At 58.9% G+C, this 19,216-nt stretch overlaps 1 protein-coding gene across 1 annotated transcript; it reads left to right on the top strand.

Moving 5' to 3' along the window:
• Positions 1–5,955: 5,955 nt before the first annotated feature.
• SEMA3G (sema domain, immunoglobulin domain (Ig), short basic domain, secreted, (semaphorin) 3G) lies at positions 5,956–14,924 on the top strand. Its single transcript, XM_012638933.1, has 16 exons — positions 5,956–6,058; positions 7,679–7,839; positions 7,964–8,026; positions 8,251–8,370; positions 8,637–8,727; positions 8,856–8,972; positions 9,172–9,317; positions 9,510–9,624; positions 9,733–9,802; positions 10,088–10,232; positions 10,494–10,725; positions 10,820–10,911; positions 11,590–11,631; positions 12,335–12,563; positions 12,880–13,016; positions 14,337–14,924. The coding sequence occupies exons 1-16, from the start codon at positions 5,956–5,958 to the stop codon at positions 14,805–14,807; spliced, it is 2,334 nt and encodes a 777-aa protein (XP_012494387.1). The 3' UTR covers positions 14,808–14,924.
• Positions 14,925–19,216: the final 4,292 nt, after the last annotated feature.

The raw sequence follows: 19,216 nt of genomic DNA, 5'->3' as shown, positions 1-19,216 counted from the left end.
GTGTCTGGCCCCTACATTCCCCAGGGCTGTGGACTTCCCCAGAGTGCACTCCTATGGACCACGTTTCCTTCCCCACCCCAGGCCGGCTGGCTGCAGGGCCCATGCTCCCACCGCCGCTGCACTCCACTGTCTGAGGGAGGATCTAGACTAGCCCAGGGACTGCCACGCTGTGTGCCCTGCTGACTGCTTTCTATACCTGCTGGTGCCCAGGGACTGCCACGCTGTGTGCCCTGCTGACTGCTTTCTCTCCATCCAGCATCCAGAGTCTGAGGTGGCCCCAGGACCTGCATTTTAACAAGCTTTTGGGCTACTGCTTTGGTCAGCCAGTGTGGCAGCCTAGGGGTCCTCTGCTTGGAGAGAGTAGTTAGCTGGATGCCCCTGACACAGCAACCCCAGCCACCTCTTGGCTCTGATTGGAGTGGATCTGAGCCCTGTGGGGGCCCAGCAGGCCCCAGCGCTAGTCCACCTTTCCACTCACCTGCATTGCCCGCCTGCAACATTGACTGCCAGGGCCTGAGGTGCATTTAGTCTGCTCTGCCTCTCTACCGTGAGACAGGTGAGGACCGTGTGGCCCAGAGAGATGCATGGACCTGTCAGGGGCATCTCGGGAGTCTCAGGGAGAGATGAGCCACCTGGCTTCCAGCCAAAGGCTTTGTCACATGGGCCAGGACCAAATGGGCCTAATTTCCGGTTCCTGTGAACCTCAGAGGCTCACCCCCAGCAACCCAGTCTCCCTCCCTGACAGGGAATAGGGGCCCAAGTCCTGGTGGCTCCCAGCTTAGTCGGGGCGCCTAGTCCAGAGCTGCAGCCAGAACAATGATGCTGCCTTGGGGAGGCTGCAAGGAAGTGGAGGTGTCAGCAGTGGCGCATGCATGAGGGACAGCTGTCATTGGCGCCCAGGCTCCAGTCAGAATGCCAGCAGCTGTCCTTGTTCCACCCAGCCACCCTGAGGCCTCTGCACCTGTGCCCCAGCCTTGGCATTCCTCAGACAGGCCCAGCATTCTGGAGACAGTCTTGGAATTCTAGAGATGCCTCTGGTGGAGGCCAGAGCTGGCAGGAGCTTCCTGGTGCCTGGAGAGACCTAGGGGGAGAGGAGAGGAGTCCCCTCAGGCCTGCCCTGGGGAGCTAGAGAACTTGGGGACCTGTACAGACACCCAGAGTGACCCAGGAAGGATGATGTTCCAGGAGAGAAGGAAGGGCCACAGTGGATGGCACTGCCAGCTAGTGCACCATTCAATGGTCTGTTCACACACCTACCATGTGCCTGGTGCGGGGCTGGATGCTGGGATGTGGCAGAGTGAAGCCCAGGCCCTAATCTCATGGAATTTTAAGGACATGGGTGCAGGGAGGAAACTGGCGCAGGGCTGGAATGGACGTTGTAGAGGCATGGTGGGCCTACGAGACAGAGCAGTTGGGGAAGGCTGCCTGGTGGAGCTTACCCGGTGTGAGCCCTGGAGAACCACAGGGACCCAGCCATGGGAGGGTGTGGGGAAAGACCAGGAGAGTCTCAGGAGCAGAAAGGCAGTGGGGGGCTGGGAGCCACGCCCCAGCAGCCTGGTGGGGGGTTGGGTGGGGGAGGCAGTGCCAGGCCCCCTGAGAAGCCCAGTCCATGTGGGGAGCGAGGTACTATCAGGGCTGCAGAGTGGAGGAGGGCTTATGGGGGAGCCAGGAGCTGGCTTCAGGCGGGGGCAGGTTCTGGGCAAGAAGGCCTGGGGCTCTTTGCACAGCGGGGAGCTGGGGAGAGAGGGGTGGGAGTGTGCATCCATTCAGGGCACATTTGGGGCCCACAATAGACAGAACTTGCTGAAGGCTTGAATGTGAAGGGTGAGAAAGTGGTGCATCCAGGATGACCCTTAGAATTTTGGCCAAACTGCCATTTCCTGAGATACAGAAGCCTGGGGGAGGTGCTGGTTAGGCAGTCGGGTATTGGGAAGTAAAGGTTACTTTTATTTAGTGGGTTTTTTGTTTTGTTTTGAAATTTCGGACTTGCAAAAATGTTGCAAAAATAGTACAAAGAATTCCCGTTTGTTAGGTGGCTTGCCCAAATGTTAACATTTTAAATAACCACAGGACAGTGATCAAACCCCAGAAATTATGATCAAACTTTGACACTACACTGCTAATTCATCTGCGGTTATTGAAGTTTGGTCGGTTGCCCTCCTAAAAGCCTTTTCCTGGAACAGGAGCCAATTCAATTCACACTACTGTGATCTAGTCACACTAGTATGTCTCCTACTCTCCACCACCCTGTGACAATTGCTCAGTCCTCATCTTTCAAGTTCTTGACCCATTTGGAGAGCACGGCCCAGCTATTTTGTGGAATCTCACTCGCTTTGGGTATGCTGCGTGTTTCCTCAAGACTAGATTTGGGTGATGCATTTTTGATGGGTTCATCACAGGAAAGATGGAGAGTTTTTTGTCTGTGTCAAAGTTGAGATGCCTCTGAGATGGGCTGGCAGGAAGGTCAAAGCCAGGTAGGAGATAAGGGAGAGGGCAGAAGGACAGCCGTGGACACAGATGTCATCAGGGTAGGAAGCCTTTTCCCAGCTCTTGTCATAAACAGGGCCCCAGGGAGAGAGTTCTCAGGGAGAGGTGGCATCCGCATGGGCAGTCAGGGGGAGGAAGTGTGGCCAGTGGGGAGGGAGAAGGGCCCAGGGGCCAGGAGTGAAAGAAGGGGGCATGATGACATCTGATGGCCCTCGGTCGGGCATTCCAGTGGAGCAGTAGGGTGGAAGCTGGGGTACAGGGGAGATGGCGAGTGTGGGCAACACCCAGGGAGCAGAGAAATAGGCCAGAGCAGAGGGGCAATATGGGGTCCAGGGAAGCTTGTTTAAGGAGAGGGTAAAGGAAGGGCTTGAATGCTCATGGGAACAACCCAGCGAAGCAGGAAACGGGCAATGCAAGATTCGGGGCAGCACTGCAGCAGGCCTGCAGCCTCAGGGCCCGAGCAGTGTTTGCAAGGGCCTGGTTCTAGCGCTGGCCATGGATCCAAGCTGGGCAGGGAGAAAGGGGGTCTTGAGGCAACGAGGGGCAGGCAGACGGGTCTCCATGAGTGAAGGGTGTGGCAGTGGGGTACTGAGGCACAGACGGTGGTGTCCAGAGAAAGGGATGTTCCAAATGGACATGCAGAAGGTCATGTCCTTGCTGGTGGTGACCTGCAGGGTTGGTGACTGAGGTGGGGGGAGGGGATGGTGACGGGCAGTGAGGAGGCCAGGGGCACCCAGCCAGCTGATGGGGTCAAGGGAGAGGAAGAGAGTTAGGAAACTTTCTGCTGTGTAGGAAACAGGAGGTTGGCCAGGCTAGCTACAGAGAGGGTGCTGGGGGTGCTGCCTCAGGCAAGGACCACGTGTGCCTGGGCTGGGGAGAGTAGGGGCTGTCAGGAAGGGGCAGCAGGGGAAGGAAGGCCTGCCCACCTCCTGGCTCTTCCTTCATCAGCTTCGGGGGAAGCGGGACAGGTCCCTGGAGAGGCAGAGGAGATGGATGGCTCTGCTTGCAGGTGGGAGGGTTGGGAGTGGGTAGGAGCTGCGGGGAAGACTGACGGGGAGGCTCACCCTCTGCAAGCAGCTGAGGGTCCATGGTGGGGGGCACATGGAATTGTCCTCATATCTCTGTTTTCCCAGTGAAACTCGGGGGAAGGGATTGGGAGCATCCATTCCTTTTAGGCATGCTCACCCCAGAATCCTAGCTGGGAGAGGCTGGGCTGTGACCCGCCACATACCCACCTGGTGGCACTTGCTACATGCACATCCCACAGGCACGGGCCTGGGGCTCCCAGTCTCTCACCGGGACGGGGTGTTTTGCTCCATACATGTGTCCCCAGTTCTGCCTGTTTTGCTGGGTTCGGTCCTTTCAACTTCTGAGCTGTGTCATCTTTGCCTGGATGGTGCTTCCTCCATGAAACCTCCCTAATTTCCTCCATCAGAAGCAATCACTGGAGCGCCTCCCCCTCTCCTTTCTCTTTGTACTGTGGATGCCTGGTTACTGCCTGTCTCCTCAGGAGGCTGCAGCTTCTGGTGGCCCCGCTGCCCAGCACCAGGTGTTCTGCAGATCCCTCTTTTCCCACTAGATGGCGCATGATGCCTGTGTCTGGACCCTTGATCCAAGTATTCGGGGCACCCTTGGGGTCTTTCCCACATGTAGCTGGCAAGCAAGGGGCCTTTTGAGAAGATCCTTACCCCTCTCCCTAGACTGGGAAACTGAGGCCCAGAGAGAGAGGGGACCTGACCAAGGCCACACAAGTTAACGGTAGAGTTTGGACTTGGAGCCCCTGCCACAGGCTCTCATTGCAGTTTGGAGTGGGCCACCCCCAACACTCTGCCTCAGTAGACCCAGGCCTTCCTGCAGCCCTAGCTGGGGATCTGGCTGAGCCGAGCCGCCCAGGGTGGGCTGGCAGGCTGAGGCGTGGTTGGGCCTCCTGCTCACAGCTGGTGGCCACATGCCTGCTGACAGGCTGTCCGGTTCAGTCTCCAGCTAGACACGGCCCCCAGCCTGGGCTACATGCCCAAACATGGCCCCAGAGGCGGGGGTGGGGCATCCACCCCACCAAGGTCTCAGGGTATAACCACGGTCACAGCAGCCTCTGTACACACACTGCTCAGTAGTTTATATCTTTTTTTTTTTTTTTTTGAGACAGAGTCTCACTGTGTTGCCCAGGCTAGAGTGCCGTGGCATTAGCCTAGCTCACAGCAACCTCAAACTCCTGGGCTCAAGCGATCCTCCTGCCTCAGCCTCCCGAGTAGCTGGGACTACAGGCATGTGCTACCATGCCCGGCTAATTTTTTCTATATATTTTTAGTTGTCTGATTAATTTCTTTCTATTTTTAGTAGAGATGGGGTCTTGCTCTTGCTCAGGCTGGTTTCGAACTCCTGAGCTCAAACAATCCACCCGCCTTGGCCTCCCAGAGTGCTAGGATTACAGGCGTGAGCTACCGCGCCCGGCCAGTAGTTTATATCTTTCCTTTTTGTTGTTGCTGCTCATCAGTTTATAACACCTGGCTACACCCAAGGTGGCTTGTGGCTGGCCCTGGGAGGAGGAGACAGACCCAGAGAGAGAAGGGCCTTGGCCAGAGTTCTCCAGCAGAGCTGGGGGCGGGGGTGGGCATGGGGGTCTCTGGGAAGAACCCACCACTGACCTGGGTCTCTGGAAGGACTGGAGGCCTGAGGGAAGCAGGGAAATTGGGGGTCCCCCCTTAGCATGGGGTGGATTCTGCCCTCTGCCCCAAAGTAAGCCCAGTGAGCTGAGATGGGGCCTGGTGGCTGTGGGAGGTGCCATGGGGCCTGGAGGGCAGATGGAGGCAGTCCTGGGTGGGAGAGCCTGGGCATTCTTGCCAATCCCAGATTTGTGAAGTGTGGCCACACCTCAACCCTCTGCCCAGGACATGGAGCCCCTCATGTTGGGAATGACCCCCCCACTGCCCTGTAGACAGCTTGGGCCCTGCCAGGGGAGCCTGGCCAAGGCTTCAGGCGGCTGGACCATCCTGGTATTGGGGACCTGGCCCAGGGCCAGTTTGTGGGGACCTCTGCCATGGGCACTGGAGGGGCAGGGAACAAAGCAGATCCCAGCCAGACCCCCACCCAGTCCATCAACCTCTGACCTCTGATCCCCGACCTCCCTTTCAGGCTATTTCCTACCTTGTCACCTTCCTGGAGCTGGGGGACCTGCATTTGTGAATACCTCTCTGTGCAAAGTGTCCACAGTGCAGATGGGAAAGTCTCCCCAGTGGGGACCTGGCCAATCTGACACAAAGGCATGCACTGGGTTAGCCAAGGTGGAGGGAGAAGCTGCAGGTGGATGGCCAGGCTCTGCCTCCTCCCCTCCTCCTCCTGCCTTCCCGCCCAGGACTGGGTGGAGCCACTGCCTTATAAGTGGCTGGCCTGGTGGCAACAGAGCAAACTACAGCCAGCAGCGGGACTGGAGGGCTGCTCCGCAGGCAGCGGTGCCCTGGGTTCCCCAGCATGGCCCCCTCAGCCTTGGCCATCTGCTGCCTCCTGGGGGGCCTCCTGCTCTGTGGGGGTAACCCCAGCCCTGGTGTGCCCCGCCTGAGGCTCTCCTACCGAGGTACTGGCCACTGCATGCCCTGTTTGTGTGTATGTCCATGGGTGTCCCAGGCTCTGCCATACTCCCAGCCAGCTGGAGGGGATGGGGCCAGCCACTCCCTGCACAACTCTCAGGAAGGGGGAGGGAGGCAGGTGCTGAGAGACATGACCAGGGTGGAGGGAGAGAGACCCGGGGAAAAAAGCCTGAGGGGGTGCTGGGGGGCCCTGGGAGACCTTGAGAGACCTCAGTAGAGACGGGGCAGAGAGAGATGGGGAGGGGATGGGGGACTGGGCAGAGGAGAGGGGATAGAGAGGGCGTGTCTGGAGGGTCTGTCTGGGCCTAGCAGCTCTTTGCCCAGGGTGGCCCGTGGGGCAGCATGCTGTCCCTCTGGTCCTCCAGCGCAGGGATGGGGAGGAGCCCCCTTGCAGCCCACATCCTAAAGTTGGCTTTTTCATCCCGCCTCCATCGTGGAAGCTCCACACAGCCCAGGGCGAGTTCCAGCCTCCCCTCCTTGGCCACCCTGGCTGGGGCTTTCCTCTGTGCTCTCCTAGGTGTGTTGTGCTGTAGCTGGCACAGGCCCCCTCTGATGGGCCATGGGGAAGGGTCCCTGAGACACAGGCTGGGCAGATTCTTCTTCTTGGGGAAACCAGAGGGGTGATCACCTTCCCCTGGGAACCCCAGTCGAGGGGGACACAGGCCTGCTGGGGAGATTCTGTGGGGACATCGCGCCACCTTGGAAAGTCTGAGGAGGAGTATGGTCCTGTCCTAGGAGCTGTGCTTTTGGGGGGAGGTCAGGCTACTAGAAAAAGCCCCAAATAGGAAAAGTTCCCCAAAGTGCTGTCATCCATGAGGGCTTCCTGGGAGAGACTGTCGACGAGTTTTGCGGGAGGGGTGGGTGCCGGGCCCAGCTGCCCCTGTGGGGAAGGCATAGGGTACTCTGGGCCTCCCCAAGGCTGGCCATGCCCCCTTCCTGCATCATCCTACTGCCTGCCCCATCACCTCCACCTCCCCAGCCAAACCTCAAGGACCTATCTCAGGATCCTCAACTCCTGAGATCAATGTCCCTAGACAGCCCCCTCCCGCCTCTGGAGCCCAGCTGGGCAGCGTCTATGGGGAGAAAAATCCTCTGTGGCCACAGCTCCGGACTGGAGGCAGGAGCCCCTCCTGGCCACACCTGCCCTTCCGCATACTAGGCTGTTGCCTGGGATTCCTTCTGCTGGGGGCCCCCTCCGCTGCCAGCCCCCCGGCTGAGCCAGGCTACACGCTGCTCACGCTCACCCACCCTGTCCCAGCGCTTTGCCCAGTTTGCTGCCCTAATTTCTGCCAGTGGGGCTGCCTTCCTTGGGGACTGGGAAGGCACAGATGGGACAGTGGGAAGATGTCAGTTGAGAGATGGGGCACTAAAGAATGGAGGAGTGGCAGCAGGCCCCGGTAGGCTGGGCTGGGTGGGGGCTCAGAGCCTCCTATCCCACTCGCCCCCAGGAGCCATGTTCCGAAAGCCTTCCAGCAGTCCTGTGAATGGAAACATTTTCCAGATGTGAGTGTGTGGGGGGCACATGCACAGCTGGGACCCTCCACCTCCACTCCTTGGCTGGGGGAAGTAGGCCGAGTAGCTCTAACCCGCCCTCTGCCGCCTCCTAGACCTCCTGTCTGCCAACCGCTCTGCCATCTTCCTGGGCCCCCGCGGCTCGCTGGACCTCCAGGCCATGTACCTGGACGAGTACCGAGACCGCCTCTTTCTGGGGGGCCTTGATACCCTCTACTCTCTGCGGCTGGACCAGGCCTGGCCAGATCCCCGGGAGGTGAGTGGGCTGAGAGGGGAAAGGGTCTGTCTGAGAGCTGGGCACCTCCAGCTGGGAGGCCAGTTGGGGAAACTGAGGCTGTGAGGTCAGAGGAGTACCTGAGGTCAGCCAGGCTGTGTTTCAGGTCCTGTGGCCACCACAGCCAGGACAGAGGGAGGAATGTGTTCGAAAGGGAAGAGATCCTTTGGTGAGTGCTGTTGGGAGGGACGGTCCCCCAACTCAACCCCAGGCCCTCAGCCCCAGGATGGCCTGTGGCCATGCCCCCAGGTGCCTCTGCTGAGGGGCATTTGGAAGTCTGTGAAGAACATCATCCCCACCCCTTCTCCAGAGCTGATCACCAGGCGGGGCTGAGCCCGAGGAGGTGGTGGGCACACCCTCTCACCCCAGCCACATTCTCCCTCTCCCTGATAGACGGAGTGTGCCAACTTCGTGCGGGTGCTGCAGCCCCACAACCGGACCCACCTGCTGGCCTGTGGCACCGGGGCCTTCCAGCCCATCTGTGCCCTCATCACTGTTGGACACCGTGGGGAGGTGAGCCTGGGCTGGGCTCCTAAGTGACTGGGAGGCCGTGACATTTTCTCCCGTTGCATGAACGCTTCCCATTGAGTAGGGACAGAGGGGCAGGGGCCTGAAAGGCGCCTTTGTGCCAGGGAGCCGACCCGTCAGAGAGGCCCTGAAAGAGGATGTCTTCCACCCACCCCCCACTCTCCAGCCACACGCAAGGGCCGCTGCGCCGCCCGGGTGTGGGAGGGCTGGTGCTTCTTTCCCAGGTGACATCTCCCGTCCTGTCTCCCTAGCACGTGCTCCGCCTGGAGCCCACCAGTGTGGAGGGTGGGCGGGGGCGGTGCCCGCACGAACCCAGCCGTCCCTTCGCCACCACCTTTGTAGGTGAGTGATGCCCAGGCTGGGGGGGACAGGGAGGGTGGGAGATGGTTTATATCACTGGGGAGGGCAGGCATGCGCCTGCTGCTGGGCCTGGGCCTCCTCCCCTGACTCTGCCCCCACCTCCACCCCAGGCGGGGAGCTGTACACGGGCCTCACTGCTGACTTCCTGGGGCGCGAGGCCATGATCTTCCGAAGTGGGGGTCCCCGACCAGCCCTGCGCTCTGACTCTGACCAGAGCCTCTTGCATGGTGAGGCCTGCTGGGGCGAGGCTAGGTGGGCTCTGCCCCTGGACTAACAGGAGAGGAGGTGCTGGAGTGGGGAGGAGAGGCTACATCACCCCCAGCACGCCAGCCTCCTGGGGGATCCCTGCCTTTCCCCTCCACTCTGGGCTCAGCCCCATCCTCCCCTGGGGCCCCTCTCCCCAGCATAACCCTGTCACCCTCCCAGAGCCCCGGTTCGTGATGGCCGCCCGGATCCCTGACAACTCTGACCAAGACAATGACAAGGTGTACTTCTTCTTCTCGGAGACTGTCCCTTCCTCTGATGGCAGCCCAGGTCATGTCACCATCAGCCGCGTGGGCCGAGTCTGTGTGGTGAGAGCTGTGCAGGGGTGGTGAGGTTCAAGTTCTTGCCCTTCCCAGGCCTGTATCCCCGACAGCAATAGGGAAACTGAGGAAAGGATGCAGAGCTGATGTGCATACCTCTCCTGCGTAGGTGAGGGTGGAGGAGTGGGCGGTGGGCCCATCCTCAGGGGGCCCCATGCTGACGATGGTCCCCACCCCCAGAATGATGCCGGTGGCCAGCGGGTGCTGGTGAACAAATGGAGCACCTTCCTCAAGGCCAGGCTGGTGTGCTCGGTGCCCGGCCCTGCAGGTGCTGAGACCCACTTTGACCGGCTAGGTAAGGGCATGGCCAAGAAAGCCTGGGTGCTGGGCGTGGGAGGGCTCAGAGCTGGTGAGCAGGGGCATCAGCAGGGGCCATGATGCCACACTCCCTTCTGTGTCCCAGAGGACGTGTTCCTGCTGTGGCCCAAGGCAGGGAAGAGCCTCGAGGTATACGCACTGTTCAGCACCGTCAGGTGGGCACACCCAGCCTCCCTGCACCCCACCACCCTGGCCCCCCCGGTGAGCTGCTGCCATCACGCTCCAGCCTGGCAATGGATCCCTGTCTTTGTCCCTGATTCAGTGACCTGTGACTGCATTCTCTGTCTCCTTCTCTCTGCCTTTGCCTCGGTGTCCTTGCTTTTCGGAGTCTCTGCTTGCTGCAGGCACTGTCACCCCCTGTCTAGCCTGTGGAGCCAGGCCACACCCTTCCTGCCTATGGCGACCACTCTGGCCTGACTATCCCTGTCTGCCCTTGGCAGTGCTGTGTTCCAGGGCTTCGCCGTCTGCGTGTACCACATGGCAGACATCTGGGAGGTCTTCAACGGGCCCTTTGCCCACCGAGAGGGTCCTCAGCACCAGTGGGGGCCCTACGGGGGCAAGGTGCCCTTCCCCCGCCCTGGCGTGGTGAGTCTCTGAGCGGGCCAGGCCAGGGAAAGAGGCCTGAGCAGATGCCGGGTCTCTTCCTTGTAACAGCCCTCTGTCCAGATGTAGTCCCCAGGCAGCGGGCAGCAGCTGAGCTGGGGCTCCAGAGGGCCTGGTGCGCTGGGGTGCAGGGAGAAGAGCCCTCCACAGCAAGAGTGGTTCCCCTGTCAGGGGTGGAAACAGGCTGCGGGGGGGACACCATGTGATCCCAGGATACTTTAGGGCTCCCTTTGCTGCCCACAGTGCCCCAGCAAGATGACCGCGCAGCCAGGGCGGCCCTTTGGCAGCACCAAGGACTACCCAGATGAGGTGCTGCAGTTCACCCGAGCCCACCCACTTATGTTCCGGCCTGTGCGGCCTCAGCATGGCCGCCCTGTCCTTGTCAAGACCCACCTGGCCCAGCAACTGCGCCAGATTGTGGTGGACCGTGTGGAGGCGGAGGATGGCACATATGACGTCATCTTCCTAGGGACTGGTAAGAGGACTGAGTCAGGGTGGCCAGGCTGGGGAGGGGTGCGGGGTGCTGGGCTCCCCCTCCTCTTCCGCTGACCACTCTTCCCCTGCCCCAGACTCAGGCTCTGTGCTCAAAGTCCTTGCCCTCCAGGAAGGGGGCTCAGCAGAGCCCGAGGAGGTGGTTCTGGAGGAGCTCCAGGTGTTTAAGGTGAGCAGGGGGCTGATGTCCCTGGGTCTGGACCTGGCTACAGGGGAGCAGGAGCACACAGGAGGGAGCCGGCCTGTCTTTACCAAACTTAGGTTTAGGGATAAGGGATGGGGGTGGGGCTGAAAGCGATGGCCCCACTGAGCAGGCCCCTCTAAGGCCTTGCTGATGATGCCTCTGAGTGACTGTAGGCCCGGTGCGCAGTCTGTGAGCTGACAGTGCCCAGTGTGCCAGGGACGGATGGCCAGTGGAGTGCCCCTTGACAAAGCCCTGATGGGCTCAAGTTGCAGTGGGAGATGGCTGAGACCCTAAATCCCCCAGGGGTTCCTTGGACCCTCTGTAGACTCAAGCAGGATCTTCCGTGTTGGGACTGTTGTGCTTCCTGGACCTGAGCTGGGTGATTTGGGACAGCTGCCTTATTCCTGGGGAACAGGGCTGTGGGTGGGGACACAGGAGCTCTGTGCTTTTAGCCAAACCTCCTGCTTGGAGGCCAGCCAGGACCAGGGGTCCTTTCTTGGAAACCACCGGGAAAGACTGTCTAGCCTTAGTTGCCAGGGGGTGTATCAGCCAGGCTGTAAGCTGGGTGGCTTCCACCCCAGCAGTTGGAGGAGGCTGAAAGCAGGGGTTCAGGGGAGGGTCTCATGCCACCCACCCCACGCTGAGACTCTGCTCCTTCCCCAGGTGCCAACACCCATCACCGAGATGGAAATCTCTGTCAAAAGGGTAAGAGCAGCTGCATCCTTCCTCTGCCCCTGGGCGCAGCCTCCTTGAGCATTGCTGTGGTCTGGGGAAAGCTGTGTGCACAGGCCTGATTAGCCCACGCAGCGAGTGGCCAGGAATGGCTGGGAGCTGAGATTCACAGGCATGAAACCAGGGCACAATGGGAGGTGCCCTGAGGCTGTGTTCAGATAAGGGGCTAGCCACAAAGACCAGTTCATAAGGGAGACAAAAGTGTGCTTGAAAACAAAATCCAGATTTTAAATCAAATGAAGGAGCTCCTTTTTAGAGGCCTGCTGTATTTGCCAAGTGGTAAGTACCATCTCCCCAAGTTTATCTGCCCCAGTTTATCCTTGGGTAAATCCCAACTTTTACACTGGGATTGCTTAAAGCAAGGTACACTTCTAAGGTCAGAGGCAAGTCAGGATGAAGGCCATTGGGGTAGAGGGCAAAGGTCAGCAGCAAGGAGGGCCTGAAGAAGCCTCTTAGAGAAAAGACCCTGGGTCTGCCCTGTCGTCTCCATGTCGTGACACAGGATCTGGTATATAACAGGTGGGTGGTAAACACTTTATTTCGTGAATGAACCTAAGAGATTCTGGAAGAGTTCCTGTGAATGGCAGGGGTCCCAGGAAACCAAGGGGGCTGGGAACCTGACTGCTTCTGGGCAAAGCCTGGGCTCACCACAGACTCTGCCCGTGTCCCTCCCCAGCAAATGCTCTACGTGGGCTCTCGGCTGGGTGTGGCCCAGCTGCGGCTGCACCAGTGTGAGACTTATGGCAGTGCCTGTGCAGAGTGCTGCCTGGCCCGGGACCCCTACTGTGCCTGGGACGGCACCTCCTGTACCCGCTACCGCCCCAGTCCCAGCAAGCGCCGGTTCCGCCGCCAGGACATCCGGCACGGCAACCCTGCCCTGCAGTGCCTGGGCCAGAGCCAGAAAGGTGAGTGGTAGAAGGGTGGGGGCACAGGCTGGACTCTAACAGGGCCCCAACTGGCCCCTGTGGCCTCAGCTCAACCCCCATGAAGTGTGTTCTCAGGCTGGTCCTGTTGTAACAAACAGTCCTCAGTTTCCCTACCTGTGAAGCTCCTGGCAGTGCATGCGTAAAGGGTCTCTGGACACAGTGACTGGCCTGGGGTAGTCAATGAATGCCTAGGTCTTTGTCACATTGTCAGGATCCTGGGATATGGGAGTCAGTGGTGGCTTTGGGGCCTGGGTCCCATAGTTCCCAAGCTGAACCGACCTCTGCCCCTCTCCAGAGGAGGCTGCGGGACTTGCAGTCACCACGGTCTATGGCACAGAGCACAACAGCACCTTCCTGGAGTGCCTGCCCAAGTCTCCCCAGGCTGCCGTGCACTGGTTCTTGCAGAGGCCAGGGGATGAGGGGCCTGACCAGGTGAGTGAGGACCCTGTCACCAGCCTCCATGTGTCCTGAGGTCACCTCTCTCCCTGAACCCCAAGCCCTGAGCCCTAGGAAGATGCTCTGGGGGGAATGTGCCAAGATCAACCTAAGAAAAGTGTGTATTAGGCCCCTGGGATGCCTAGAAGGAGGTGCCTCTATTTCTACCATCTGGGAACATCCAGCCAGGTGTGGCTGGAACCCCCCTCCCCCAGTCTGAGAGGTGGGCAGCAGAGATGGAAGGAAATCCCCCATGCTCACACTTGTGGCTCATCCCTGAAGGGGTCTCTTCCCCAGGTGTTCTTTTTCCTCCTCTGTCCCAGGCCTGAGTCCCTGACCACTGGCCCTTGCACCCCGCAATACGTGGCCCCACACTTCCTTAGAGTCCAGCTGTCTGCCCAGGCCCTCTCCTCCCCCACCCAGAAAGGTCTGTCAACCCCAGAGATGGCTTCAGTCTGGGGCCTGAGGATGGGTGTGGGCAGGGCAGAGTGAGGCACCATTCCCTCACAGGGGAGGGGAGGGGAGGGAGAGGTTGATTACAGGAGGGGCTCTCCCTCCAGCTTGGGAACTGGGGGAGGCCAGCCTTGGGCCAGCTGTTGGGCTGGGCACCGAGAAGACTCCCCAGGGGAGAAGGCAGCAACAAGATGAAGTTACACAACACTAACAGCCCAAGCGATCCACCCTCAGCATGCATGGACCGAAGCCCAGACAGGGTTCAGGCAGAGGCAGGCTGGGATCAGAGCAGCACTCCTGCCTCCCATGCTGCGGCAGGCACTCAGCCCACCCTGGGCTGGGGCCGTTGCTCCCACATGGGGGCAGTGAACAGTGCAGGCCACGACAGGGGAGGCCCAGCATGCCTGCGTGCGTTGGGGGTGAGGGTACACAACCGTGTATGGACTAGAGGGAGGTTCTAAAGCCTAGTCCTGGGGCTGGGGGTGCAGCCCGTCCCCTGAGTAAAGCCTGTAGATACCGTCTTAACCCCTCTGCTCCCTGGGAACATGTGCCAGGGCCCTCCGGGGCCAAGATTGGTGTTCTCTGACTAGGGGAGACCCCAGTCAGTCGAATCTTGGAAAAGGCCCTTTTCAGGCCATGTCCTGGGGCTCTGGGAAGATGAGGCCCTGCCTGCAATTAGCCCACAGTCTAGAGGAGGCAGCTCCTGCCACTCTGCTGGTCCCCTCCTGGAAAGGGGAGACTGGGCAAGGGGAAGTGCCCAAGCACTGGGCCCAAGGATGGCAAATTGGGCAAAGCTGGGGGTAGAGAGGCCGATGGTGCATGTCCTGGCCTGCACCCCGCTCACGCCCTCTGCCCACCCGGCAGGTGAAGACGGACGAGCGAGTCCTGCACGTGGAGCAGGGGCTGCTGTTCCGCAGGCTCAGCCGCCTCGATGCAGGCACCTACACCTGTACCACGCTGGAGCACGGTTTCTCCCAGACTGTGGTTCGCCTGGCTCTGGAGGTTATCGAGGCCTCGCAGCTGGACAGCTTGTTCCCTCGGGAGCCAAGGCCAGAAGAGCCCCCAACCCGGGCAGGCCCGGCCCCTGCGCCCCCCAAGGCCTGGTACAAAGACATCCTGCAGCTCATTGGCTTCGCCAGCCTGCCCCGGGTGGATGAGTACTGCGAGCGCGTGTGGTGCCGGGGCAGCGGGGAGTGCTCGGGCTCCTTCCGGAGCCGGGGCCGGGGCAAGCAGACTAAGGGCAAGAGCTGGGCCGGGCTGGAGCTGGGCAAGAAGGTGAAGAGCCGGGTGCAGTCTGAGCACAACCGGACGCCCCGGGAGGTGGAGGCCACGTAGGAGAGGGCAGACGAGGGGCGGTCAGGATGGGCCAAGGAGCCCAGTAGCAGCCCCCAGCATCTCCCACCCACCCGGCTGGGGCAGAGGGGGCCAGGACATCTGACCGCCTCTTAGAGACGGGTGTCTCTGCCCCCACACCCCTACCGGGCCACCTCCAGAGAAGACTGGGGCCTAGTGGAGGGCCCTGTGCCTGAGCCTGTTTCCCACCCCTCTGTGCTCTCATTCTCAGGCTGGAGCCAGCACCCTCTGGCCACTGGCAGCCCCGTGGGACCTGCCGTTTGTTCTCAGAGATGGCCTGGCTTCCCGAGCTCATTTCCGGTTGTGCCCAGAGGCAAGAGGGTTGGGTGGTTCTCTCCCAGCCTACAGAACAATGGCCATTCTGAGTGACCCTCAGAAGGGGTGTGTGGGTGGGTCTGAGGGGGTCTCTGGGTAAGGGGCCCTCAGGCAGCCAGAGGAGATGGAAGTGGCCTCTAAGGTAGTCCCTTTAAGAAGGGACTACCCGACTGAGGACTTGGGGAGGGAAAGTGGGGACGTCGAGAAGGTGGAGCAGCAAGGCTCCTTCGCCCCATGTCGTGCCTTGATATCTTGGTGTTCTCTCGCATGGCCCAGCACCTCTTCTCCATCTCAGAATCACAGAGGCAGAGACTGCTAGAGCCTCCTGGAACCTGGGGTGGTCAGGGCCTCAGGCTCTACTTTGGTCCAGGTTTGCTGGGATACCCACCCCCCCAATAGGACCCCCTCTCCACCATCAAGGTCTCCATGCCAATGAGCAGGGAGGGGTGGGCTCCAGGGGAATGTCACCCCTCATCTCTGTGGACTGGAGGTGCAAGGAGGAGCTGGGGAAGTGTGGGGCTGGGAGGAGTGGGCTGTCTCCCAGGGCGACGCAAGCACACCTCATCCCTGGGAGGGTGGGCACAGGAAGGTCTGAGAGCTGTAGCTGGTCCTCAAGATCAGGGCCAGGGCTTTGTCCAGGGCCATGGAGGACTGGGAGGCTATTGAGATGGAGGGAGGGTAGGAGACCCTTAGGATGGCTCTGGGACCCAGGCAGGAATAGATGTCCTTAAGGATTCAAGATGACATCAATTAGCTCAGGAGCCACAGGGAAGGCCAGAAGTTTCCAACCCTGGAATCTCTATTTTCTGCTAAGTAAGGGTCAGGCATGGATGATGCATTTAGGAAGATTTTTTTGTCTTATAAAGGGAAAAAAAGGTAGAGGAAAAAGCTAGAAACTGTAAGTCCTGCTGATTCTTGGGGGTGAGGCTTGGATGGCAAGGGCACTTCCTGCCTGGGCGTGTAGGGGAGGTGTTTTGCCATCAGCAGTTTCTCAGGCTGGGGAACACAGAGGGGAGGAGGAGGACTAAATGAAAAGTTGTTCCCAGCCTTCCTATGAACAAATTAGTGACGCACAAACCCGACCTGGGGGAGACAGGAGCATAGGGTTTGAGATTCTCTCTATTAAAAAACCAAGACAAAGAAAGGAGGCAAAAAAGAGATAAAAAGCAAGACAGGGCTTCCTGTCTCGCTGAAACTCAAACCCAGACTGCCTCAGGTCTTATCTCCGCCCACCCTGACACCTCCAGAGAACTGGGATCTGGACTAGCCCCTGGCCCCCTGTGACTGTGCAGTAAGTGAAGCAGAAGCACTGAGATGAACCCAACAGCACCTGGAGAACCTTCGGCCTGGGGTGCTGGCGCTGGGGTGTCAGCAGGTGAAGCACAGGGGAGAGGAGGAAGGGGCTGGAGAGCAGAAGGGAGGAGAGAGTGCCAGAAAGAAACAACCAGGCCCTCAGGGGCCTTTAGGCTGGTCCCAGACTTGGGGAAGTGAACCCTGGAAAATGAAGGGAGAAGAAGCACAAGATCCTGAACAGTGAACACCTGCACTTGGAAAAACACGGACAGCTTCTCCCAGCCGTGCCCCTCCCACGGTACTGTGTTATTCACTCCTAGAAATGCCGCGTTTGTGAATTCTGTTTCTGTGTTTGTATGTTGAGATGGGCCTTGTGGTTTCTCTGTTTTGGGGACATACTTCTTGTAATTACTATTATTATTTTTATTGTCATGACTTCCCTTGACCTCTGGTGAGGAAAACAGAACTGATGAGGAAAGGGATGAAGTTAATATTTACATCACATAATTATATCATTATTGTATCTGTGTATTTCTGTGCTAAATTGACTGATGCCACTTACATGAGCTGGAAAGGAGGCACCGTCTCCACCAGGGAGAAGGTCACGCTGGGTGGTGTTTTCTAGGAGGGAGGGAGACGGGTATGGGGGAGGAAGGAGTCAGAGGGCCTTGTCTATGAAGCCAAGATTGCTTGTTAAATGAGGAAAATCCTGCCCTGCGGGCTTGTGAGATTGACCTTCTTGGAACTTCAGGAAGATCTCGAGCCAGAAGGAAAAATAAAAATGCTGGCAAAGGGCGGCTGGGCACGTAGGCAGCTCTGCTCCTTTTCACAACACTCGACATTTGTAACAGCGACACTTGGCCTGATTCCTGCCGTCATCCCAAGCCACATACCAGTGGACAGTAAAGCCACTGTGCTCATGCCTGGGCTCCCGGGGCTGTGCTGTGGGGGCTGCAGCTTCTGGGAGGAGGAGAGGCCCTTTCTGGGCCCCTCTGACCGTGGCTCCCACTGCCCCAGTGACATCATGCCCCCTGCCCAAAGAGCACCCACTGGTGCTGGAGGGAGATGGAAAAACCACAGCGTAAAGATGGGAGACACATTGCCCCATCCTCCCAGGGAGACTGCCCTGGGCCTCTTGTTCGGATGGTCCCCTCCAATCATGCTGTAGACTAGGGGTCAGTCATCAGTCCCATCTGGCAGCCGCGGCCCTGGAGCCGGGCCCTTCCTTTTGTCCCTTGCCCTGTCCATAAACACCCAGGCCTCACAGAAGCTGAAACCCTGTCACTCCATCCCAAGCTGTCATCATCACCACCAACTGAGAAGCATCATCAGAGCATCTTCTTGGCACAGAGTGCTGGGCTGGGAGGGGTGTGTGAATATGGCCTCTGCAGCCCCCTTCTCCCCTCAAGCACCACCCTCCTGGGGATGCCCAGCCTTCACTGCCACCCATGCCTGGAAGACCCCTCCGGACCAGACTTCTCTCTGGCTCCCCTCCCCCTCCCATCTTGAGCCCCGTTTCCTGGCTCAGCGATTTCACTCTCTCTTATCCCCTCACAGCTCTTTCTTCTAAATCGCATGCTTCCTCTGGTCTTTGGGCCTCTGTTTCATGATTTCCCAAAAAGGTTTACAGCTGGAAAAGGGCTTAGAGACAGACTAGTTGAGTGTTTCCAAAATGGTATCTGTGAAACAATAATCCCGTCAGATTCTCCACATCTCATGGTCTCTGTGGTCAAATGAATTGGAGGATTTCTGGCCCCTTCGCCCCCACGGAACCGTATGCTGCCTGCTTGCTTGCCCTTGAAGGCCTTGAGAAGTCCTGTGATGCTCCCTCACCAATTGCATGCCTACTATGTGCTATGTGATTTCCCAGAACATTTGGTTCTCTCTCTTTCTCTCTCTCTTTTTCTTTTAACCATGAAGCAGCTTCTCATGTTTCTAACATTTTGAAGAGCACATTTGGAAAAATGCTGATTAATTTTCTCCCTTAACACATGACATTAATTTATTAATCTCTGCCTTCCAAATCTGTAAACTCTGGAGGCCCTGGCCTCCCAGATGGAATAGCCACATTTTGTTTTTTCATGGCCCTTGCTGGAGCAGAATCTACCACCCCTGGACAGAGCTGCCAAGCTGCTAGTCTGCTGACCCTTGGGCCTGGACCCTGCCCTGCCTCTAGCTATTGTCCTTCCACTCCCAGCCTACTGCTAGCCCCTCCTGTGTCTGGCATGGTCCTCTATGGAGGGCTAGGATTCACCCCAAGCCTGTGGCTGTCCTGCAAGCCAATGAACTAGTTTCTAAGGAAGGTAGGGGACAGGAAGAGGTCAGAATAAGGGAGGAAAACAGTCTTTTTTACTTTCTCAGATGACTTCTGTGCTTCTCTTTCATTTAGCTAAGCACAGATCAGGTCCTAGACACCCCTAGAATCCCCCTGCTTGGAGGAGTAGGCAGGTAGCAGCTACCAGGAGCCTGGCCTGCCCCCTGCCAGGCTATCTTCTCTGGGAGCTGGCAGGGGCCCGGCTGCAGCTCCAGCTGGCTGGGCCCCAGAGGACTGGCTCACATGCCTCTGCTGGTCCAGCAAACTGAGGCTTCTCTGGTCAGCCACATCTTCTTAGACCTGGGAGATAGTAACTCAGAAATAGCTCAGTTTCCATCTGAGTTAAGGACTCACCCCAGCCTCACCTAAGTCCTGGGCTGCAGAGGCTTCCACAAGCAGAAAGTTCAACACACACCAAGAACAAATCTCCAGAGTTTTCTAAGACTACAGACCTGGAGTGAGTGGGTAG

The sequence above is a fragment of the Propithecus coquereli genome, unplaced genomic scaffold (genome assembly GCF_000956105.1).
Source record: "Propithecus coquereli isolate 6110/MARCELLA unplaced genomic scaffold, Pcoq_1.0 Scaffold1, whole genome shotgun sequence".
Lineage (NCBI taxonomy): Eukaryota > Metazoa > Chordata > Mammalia > Primates > Indriidae > Propithecus > Propithecus coquereli.
The sequence above is the reverse complement of the archived record's forward strand: the minus strand, read 5'-3'. Positions and strand labels throughout refer to the sequence as shown.

What these genes read in the sequence shown, in the direction of transcription:
- SEMA3G (XM_012638933.1), top strand. Translation starts at nt 5,956, where the DNA reads ATGGCCCCCTCAGCCTTGGCCATCTGCTGCCTCCTGGGGGGCCTCCTG. An exon ending in GCACTGTTCAGCACCGTCAG is followed by an intron (nt 9,803 to 10,087) that starts GTGGGCACACCC and finishes TGCCCTTGGCAG; the next exon opens with TGCTGTGTTCCAGGGCTTCG. An exon ending in CGTCATCTTCCTAGGGACTG is followed by an intron (nt 10,726 to 10,819) that starts GTAAGAGGACTG and finishes CCCCTGCCCCAG; the next exon opens with ACTCAGGCTCTGTGCTCAAA.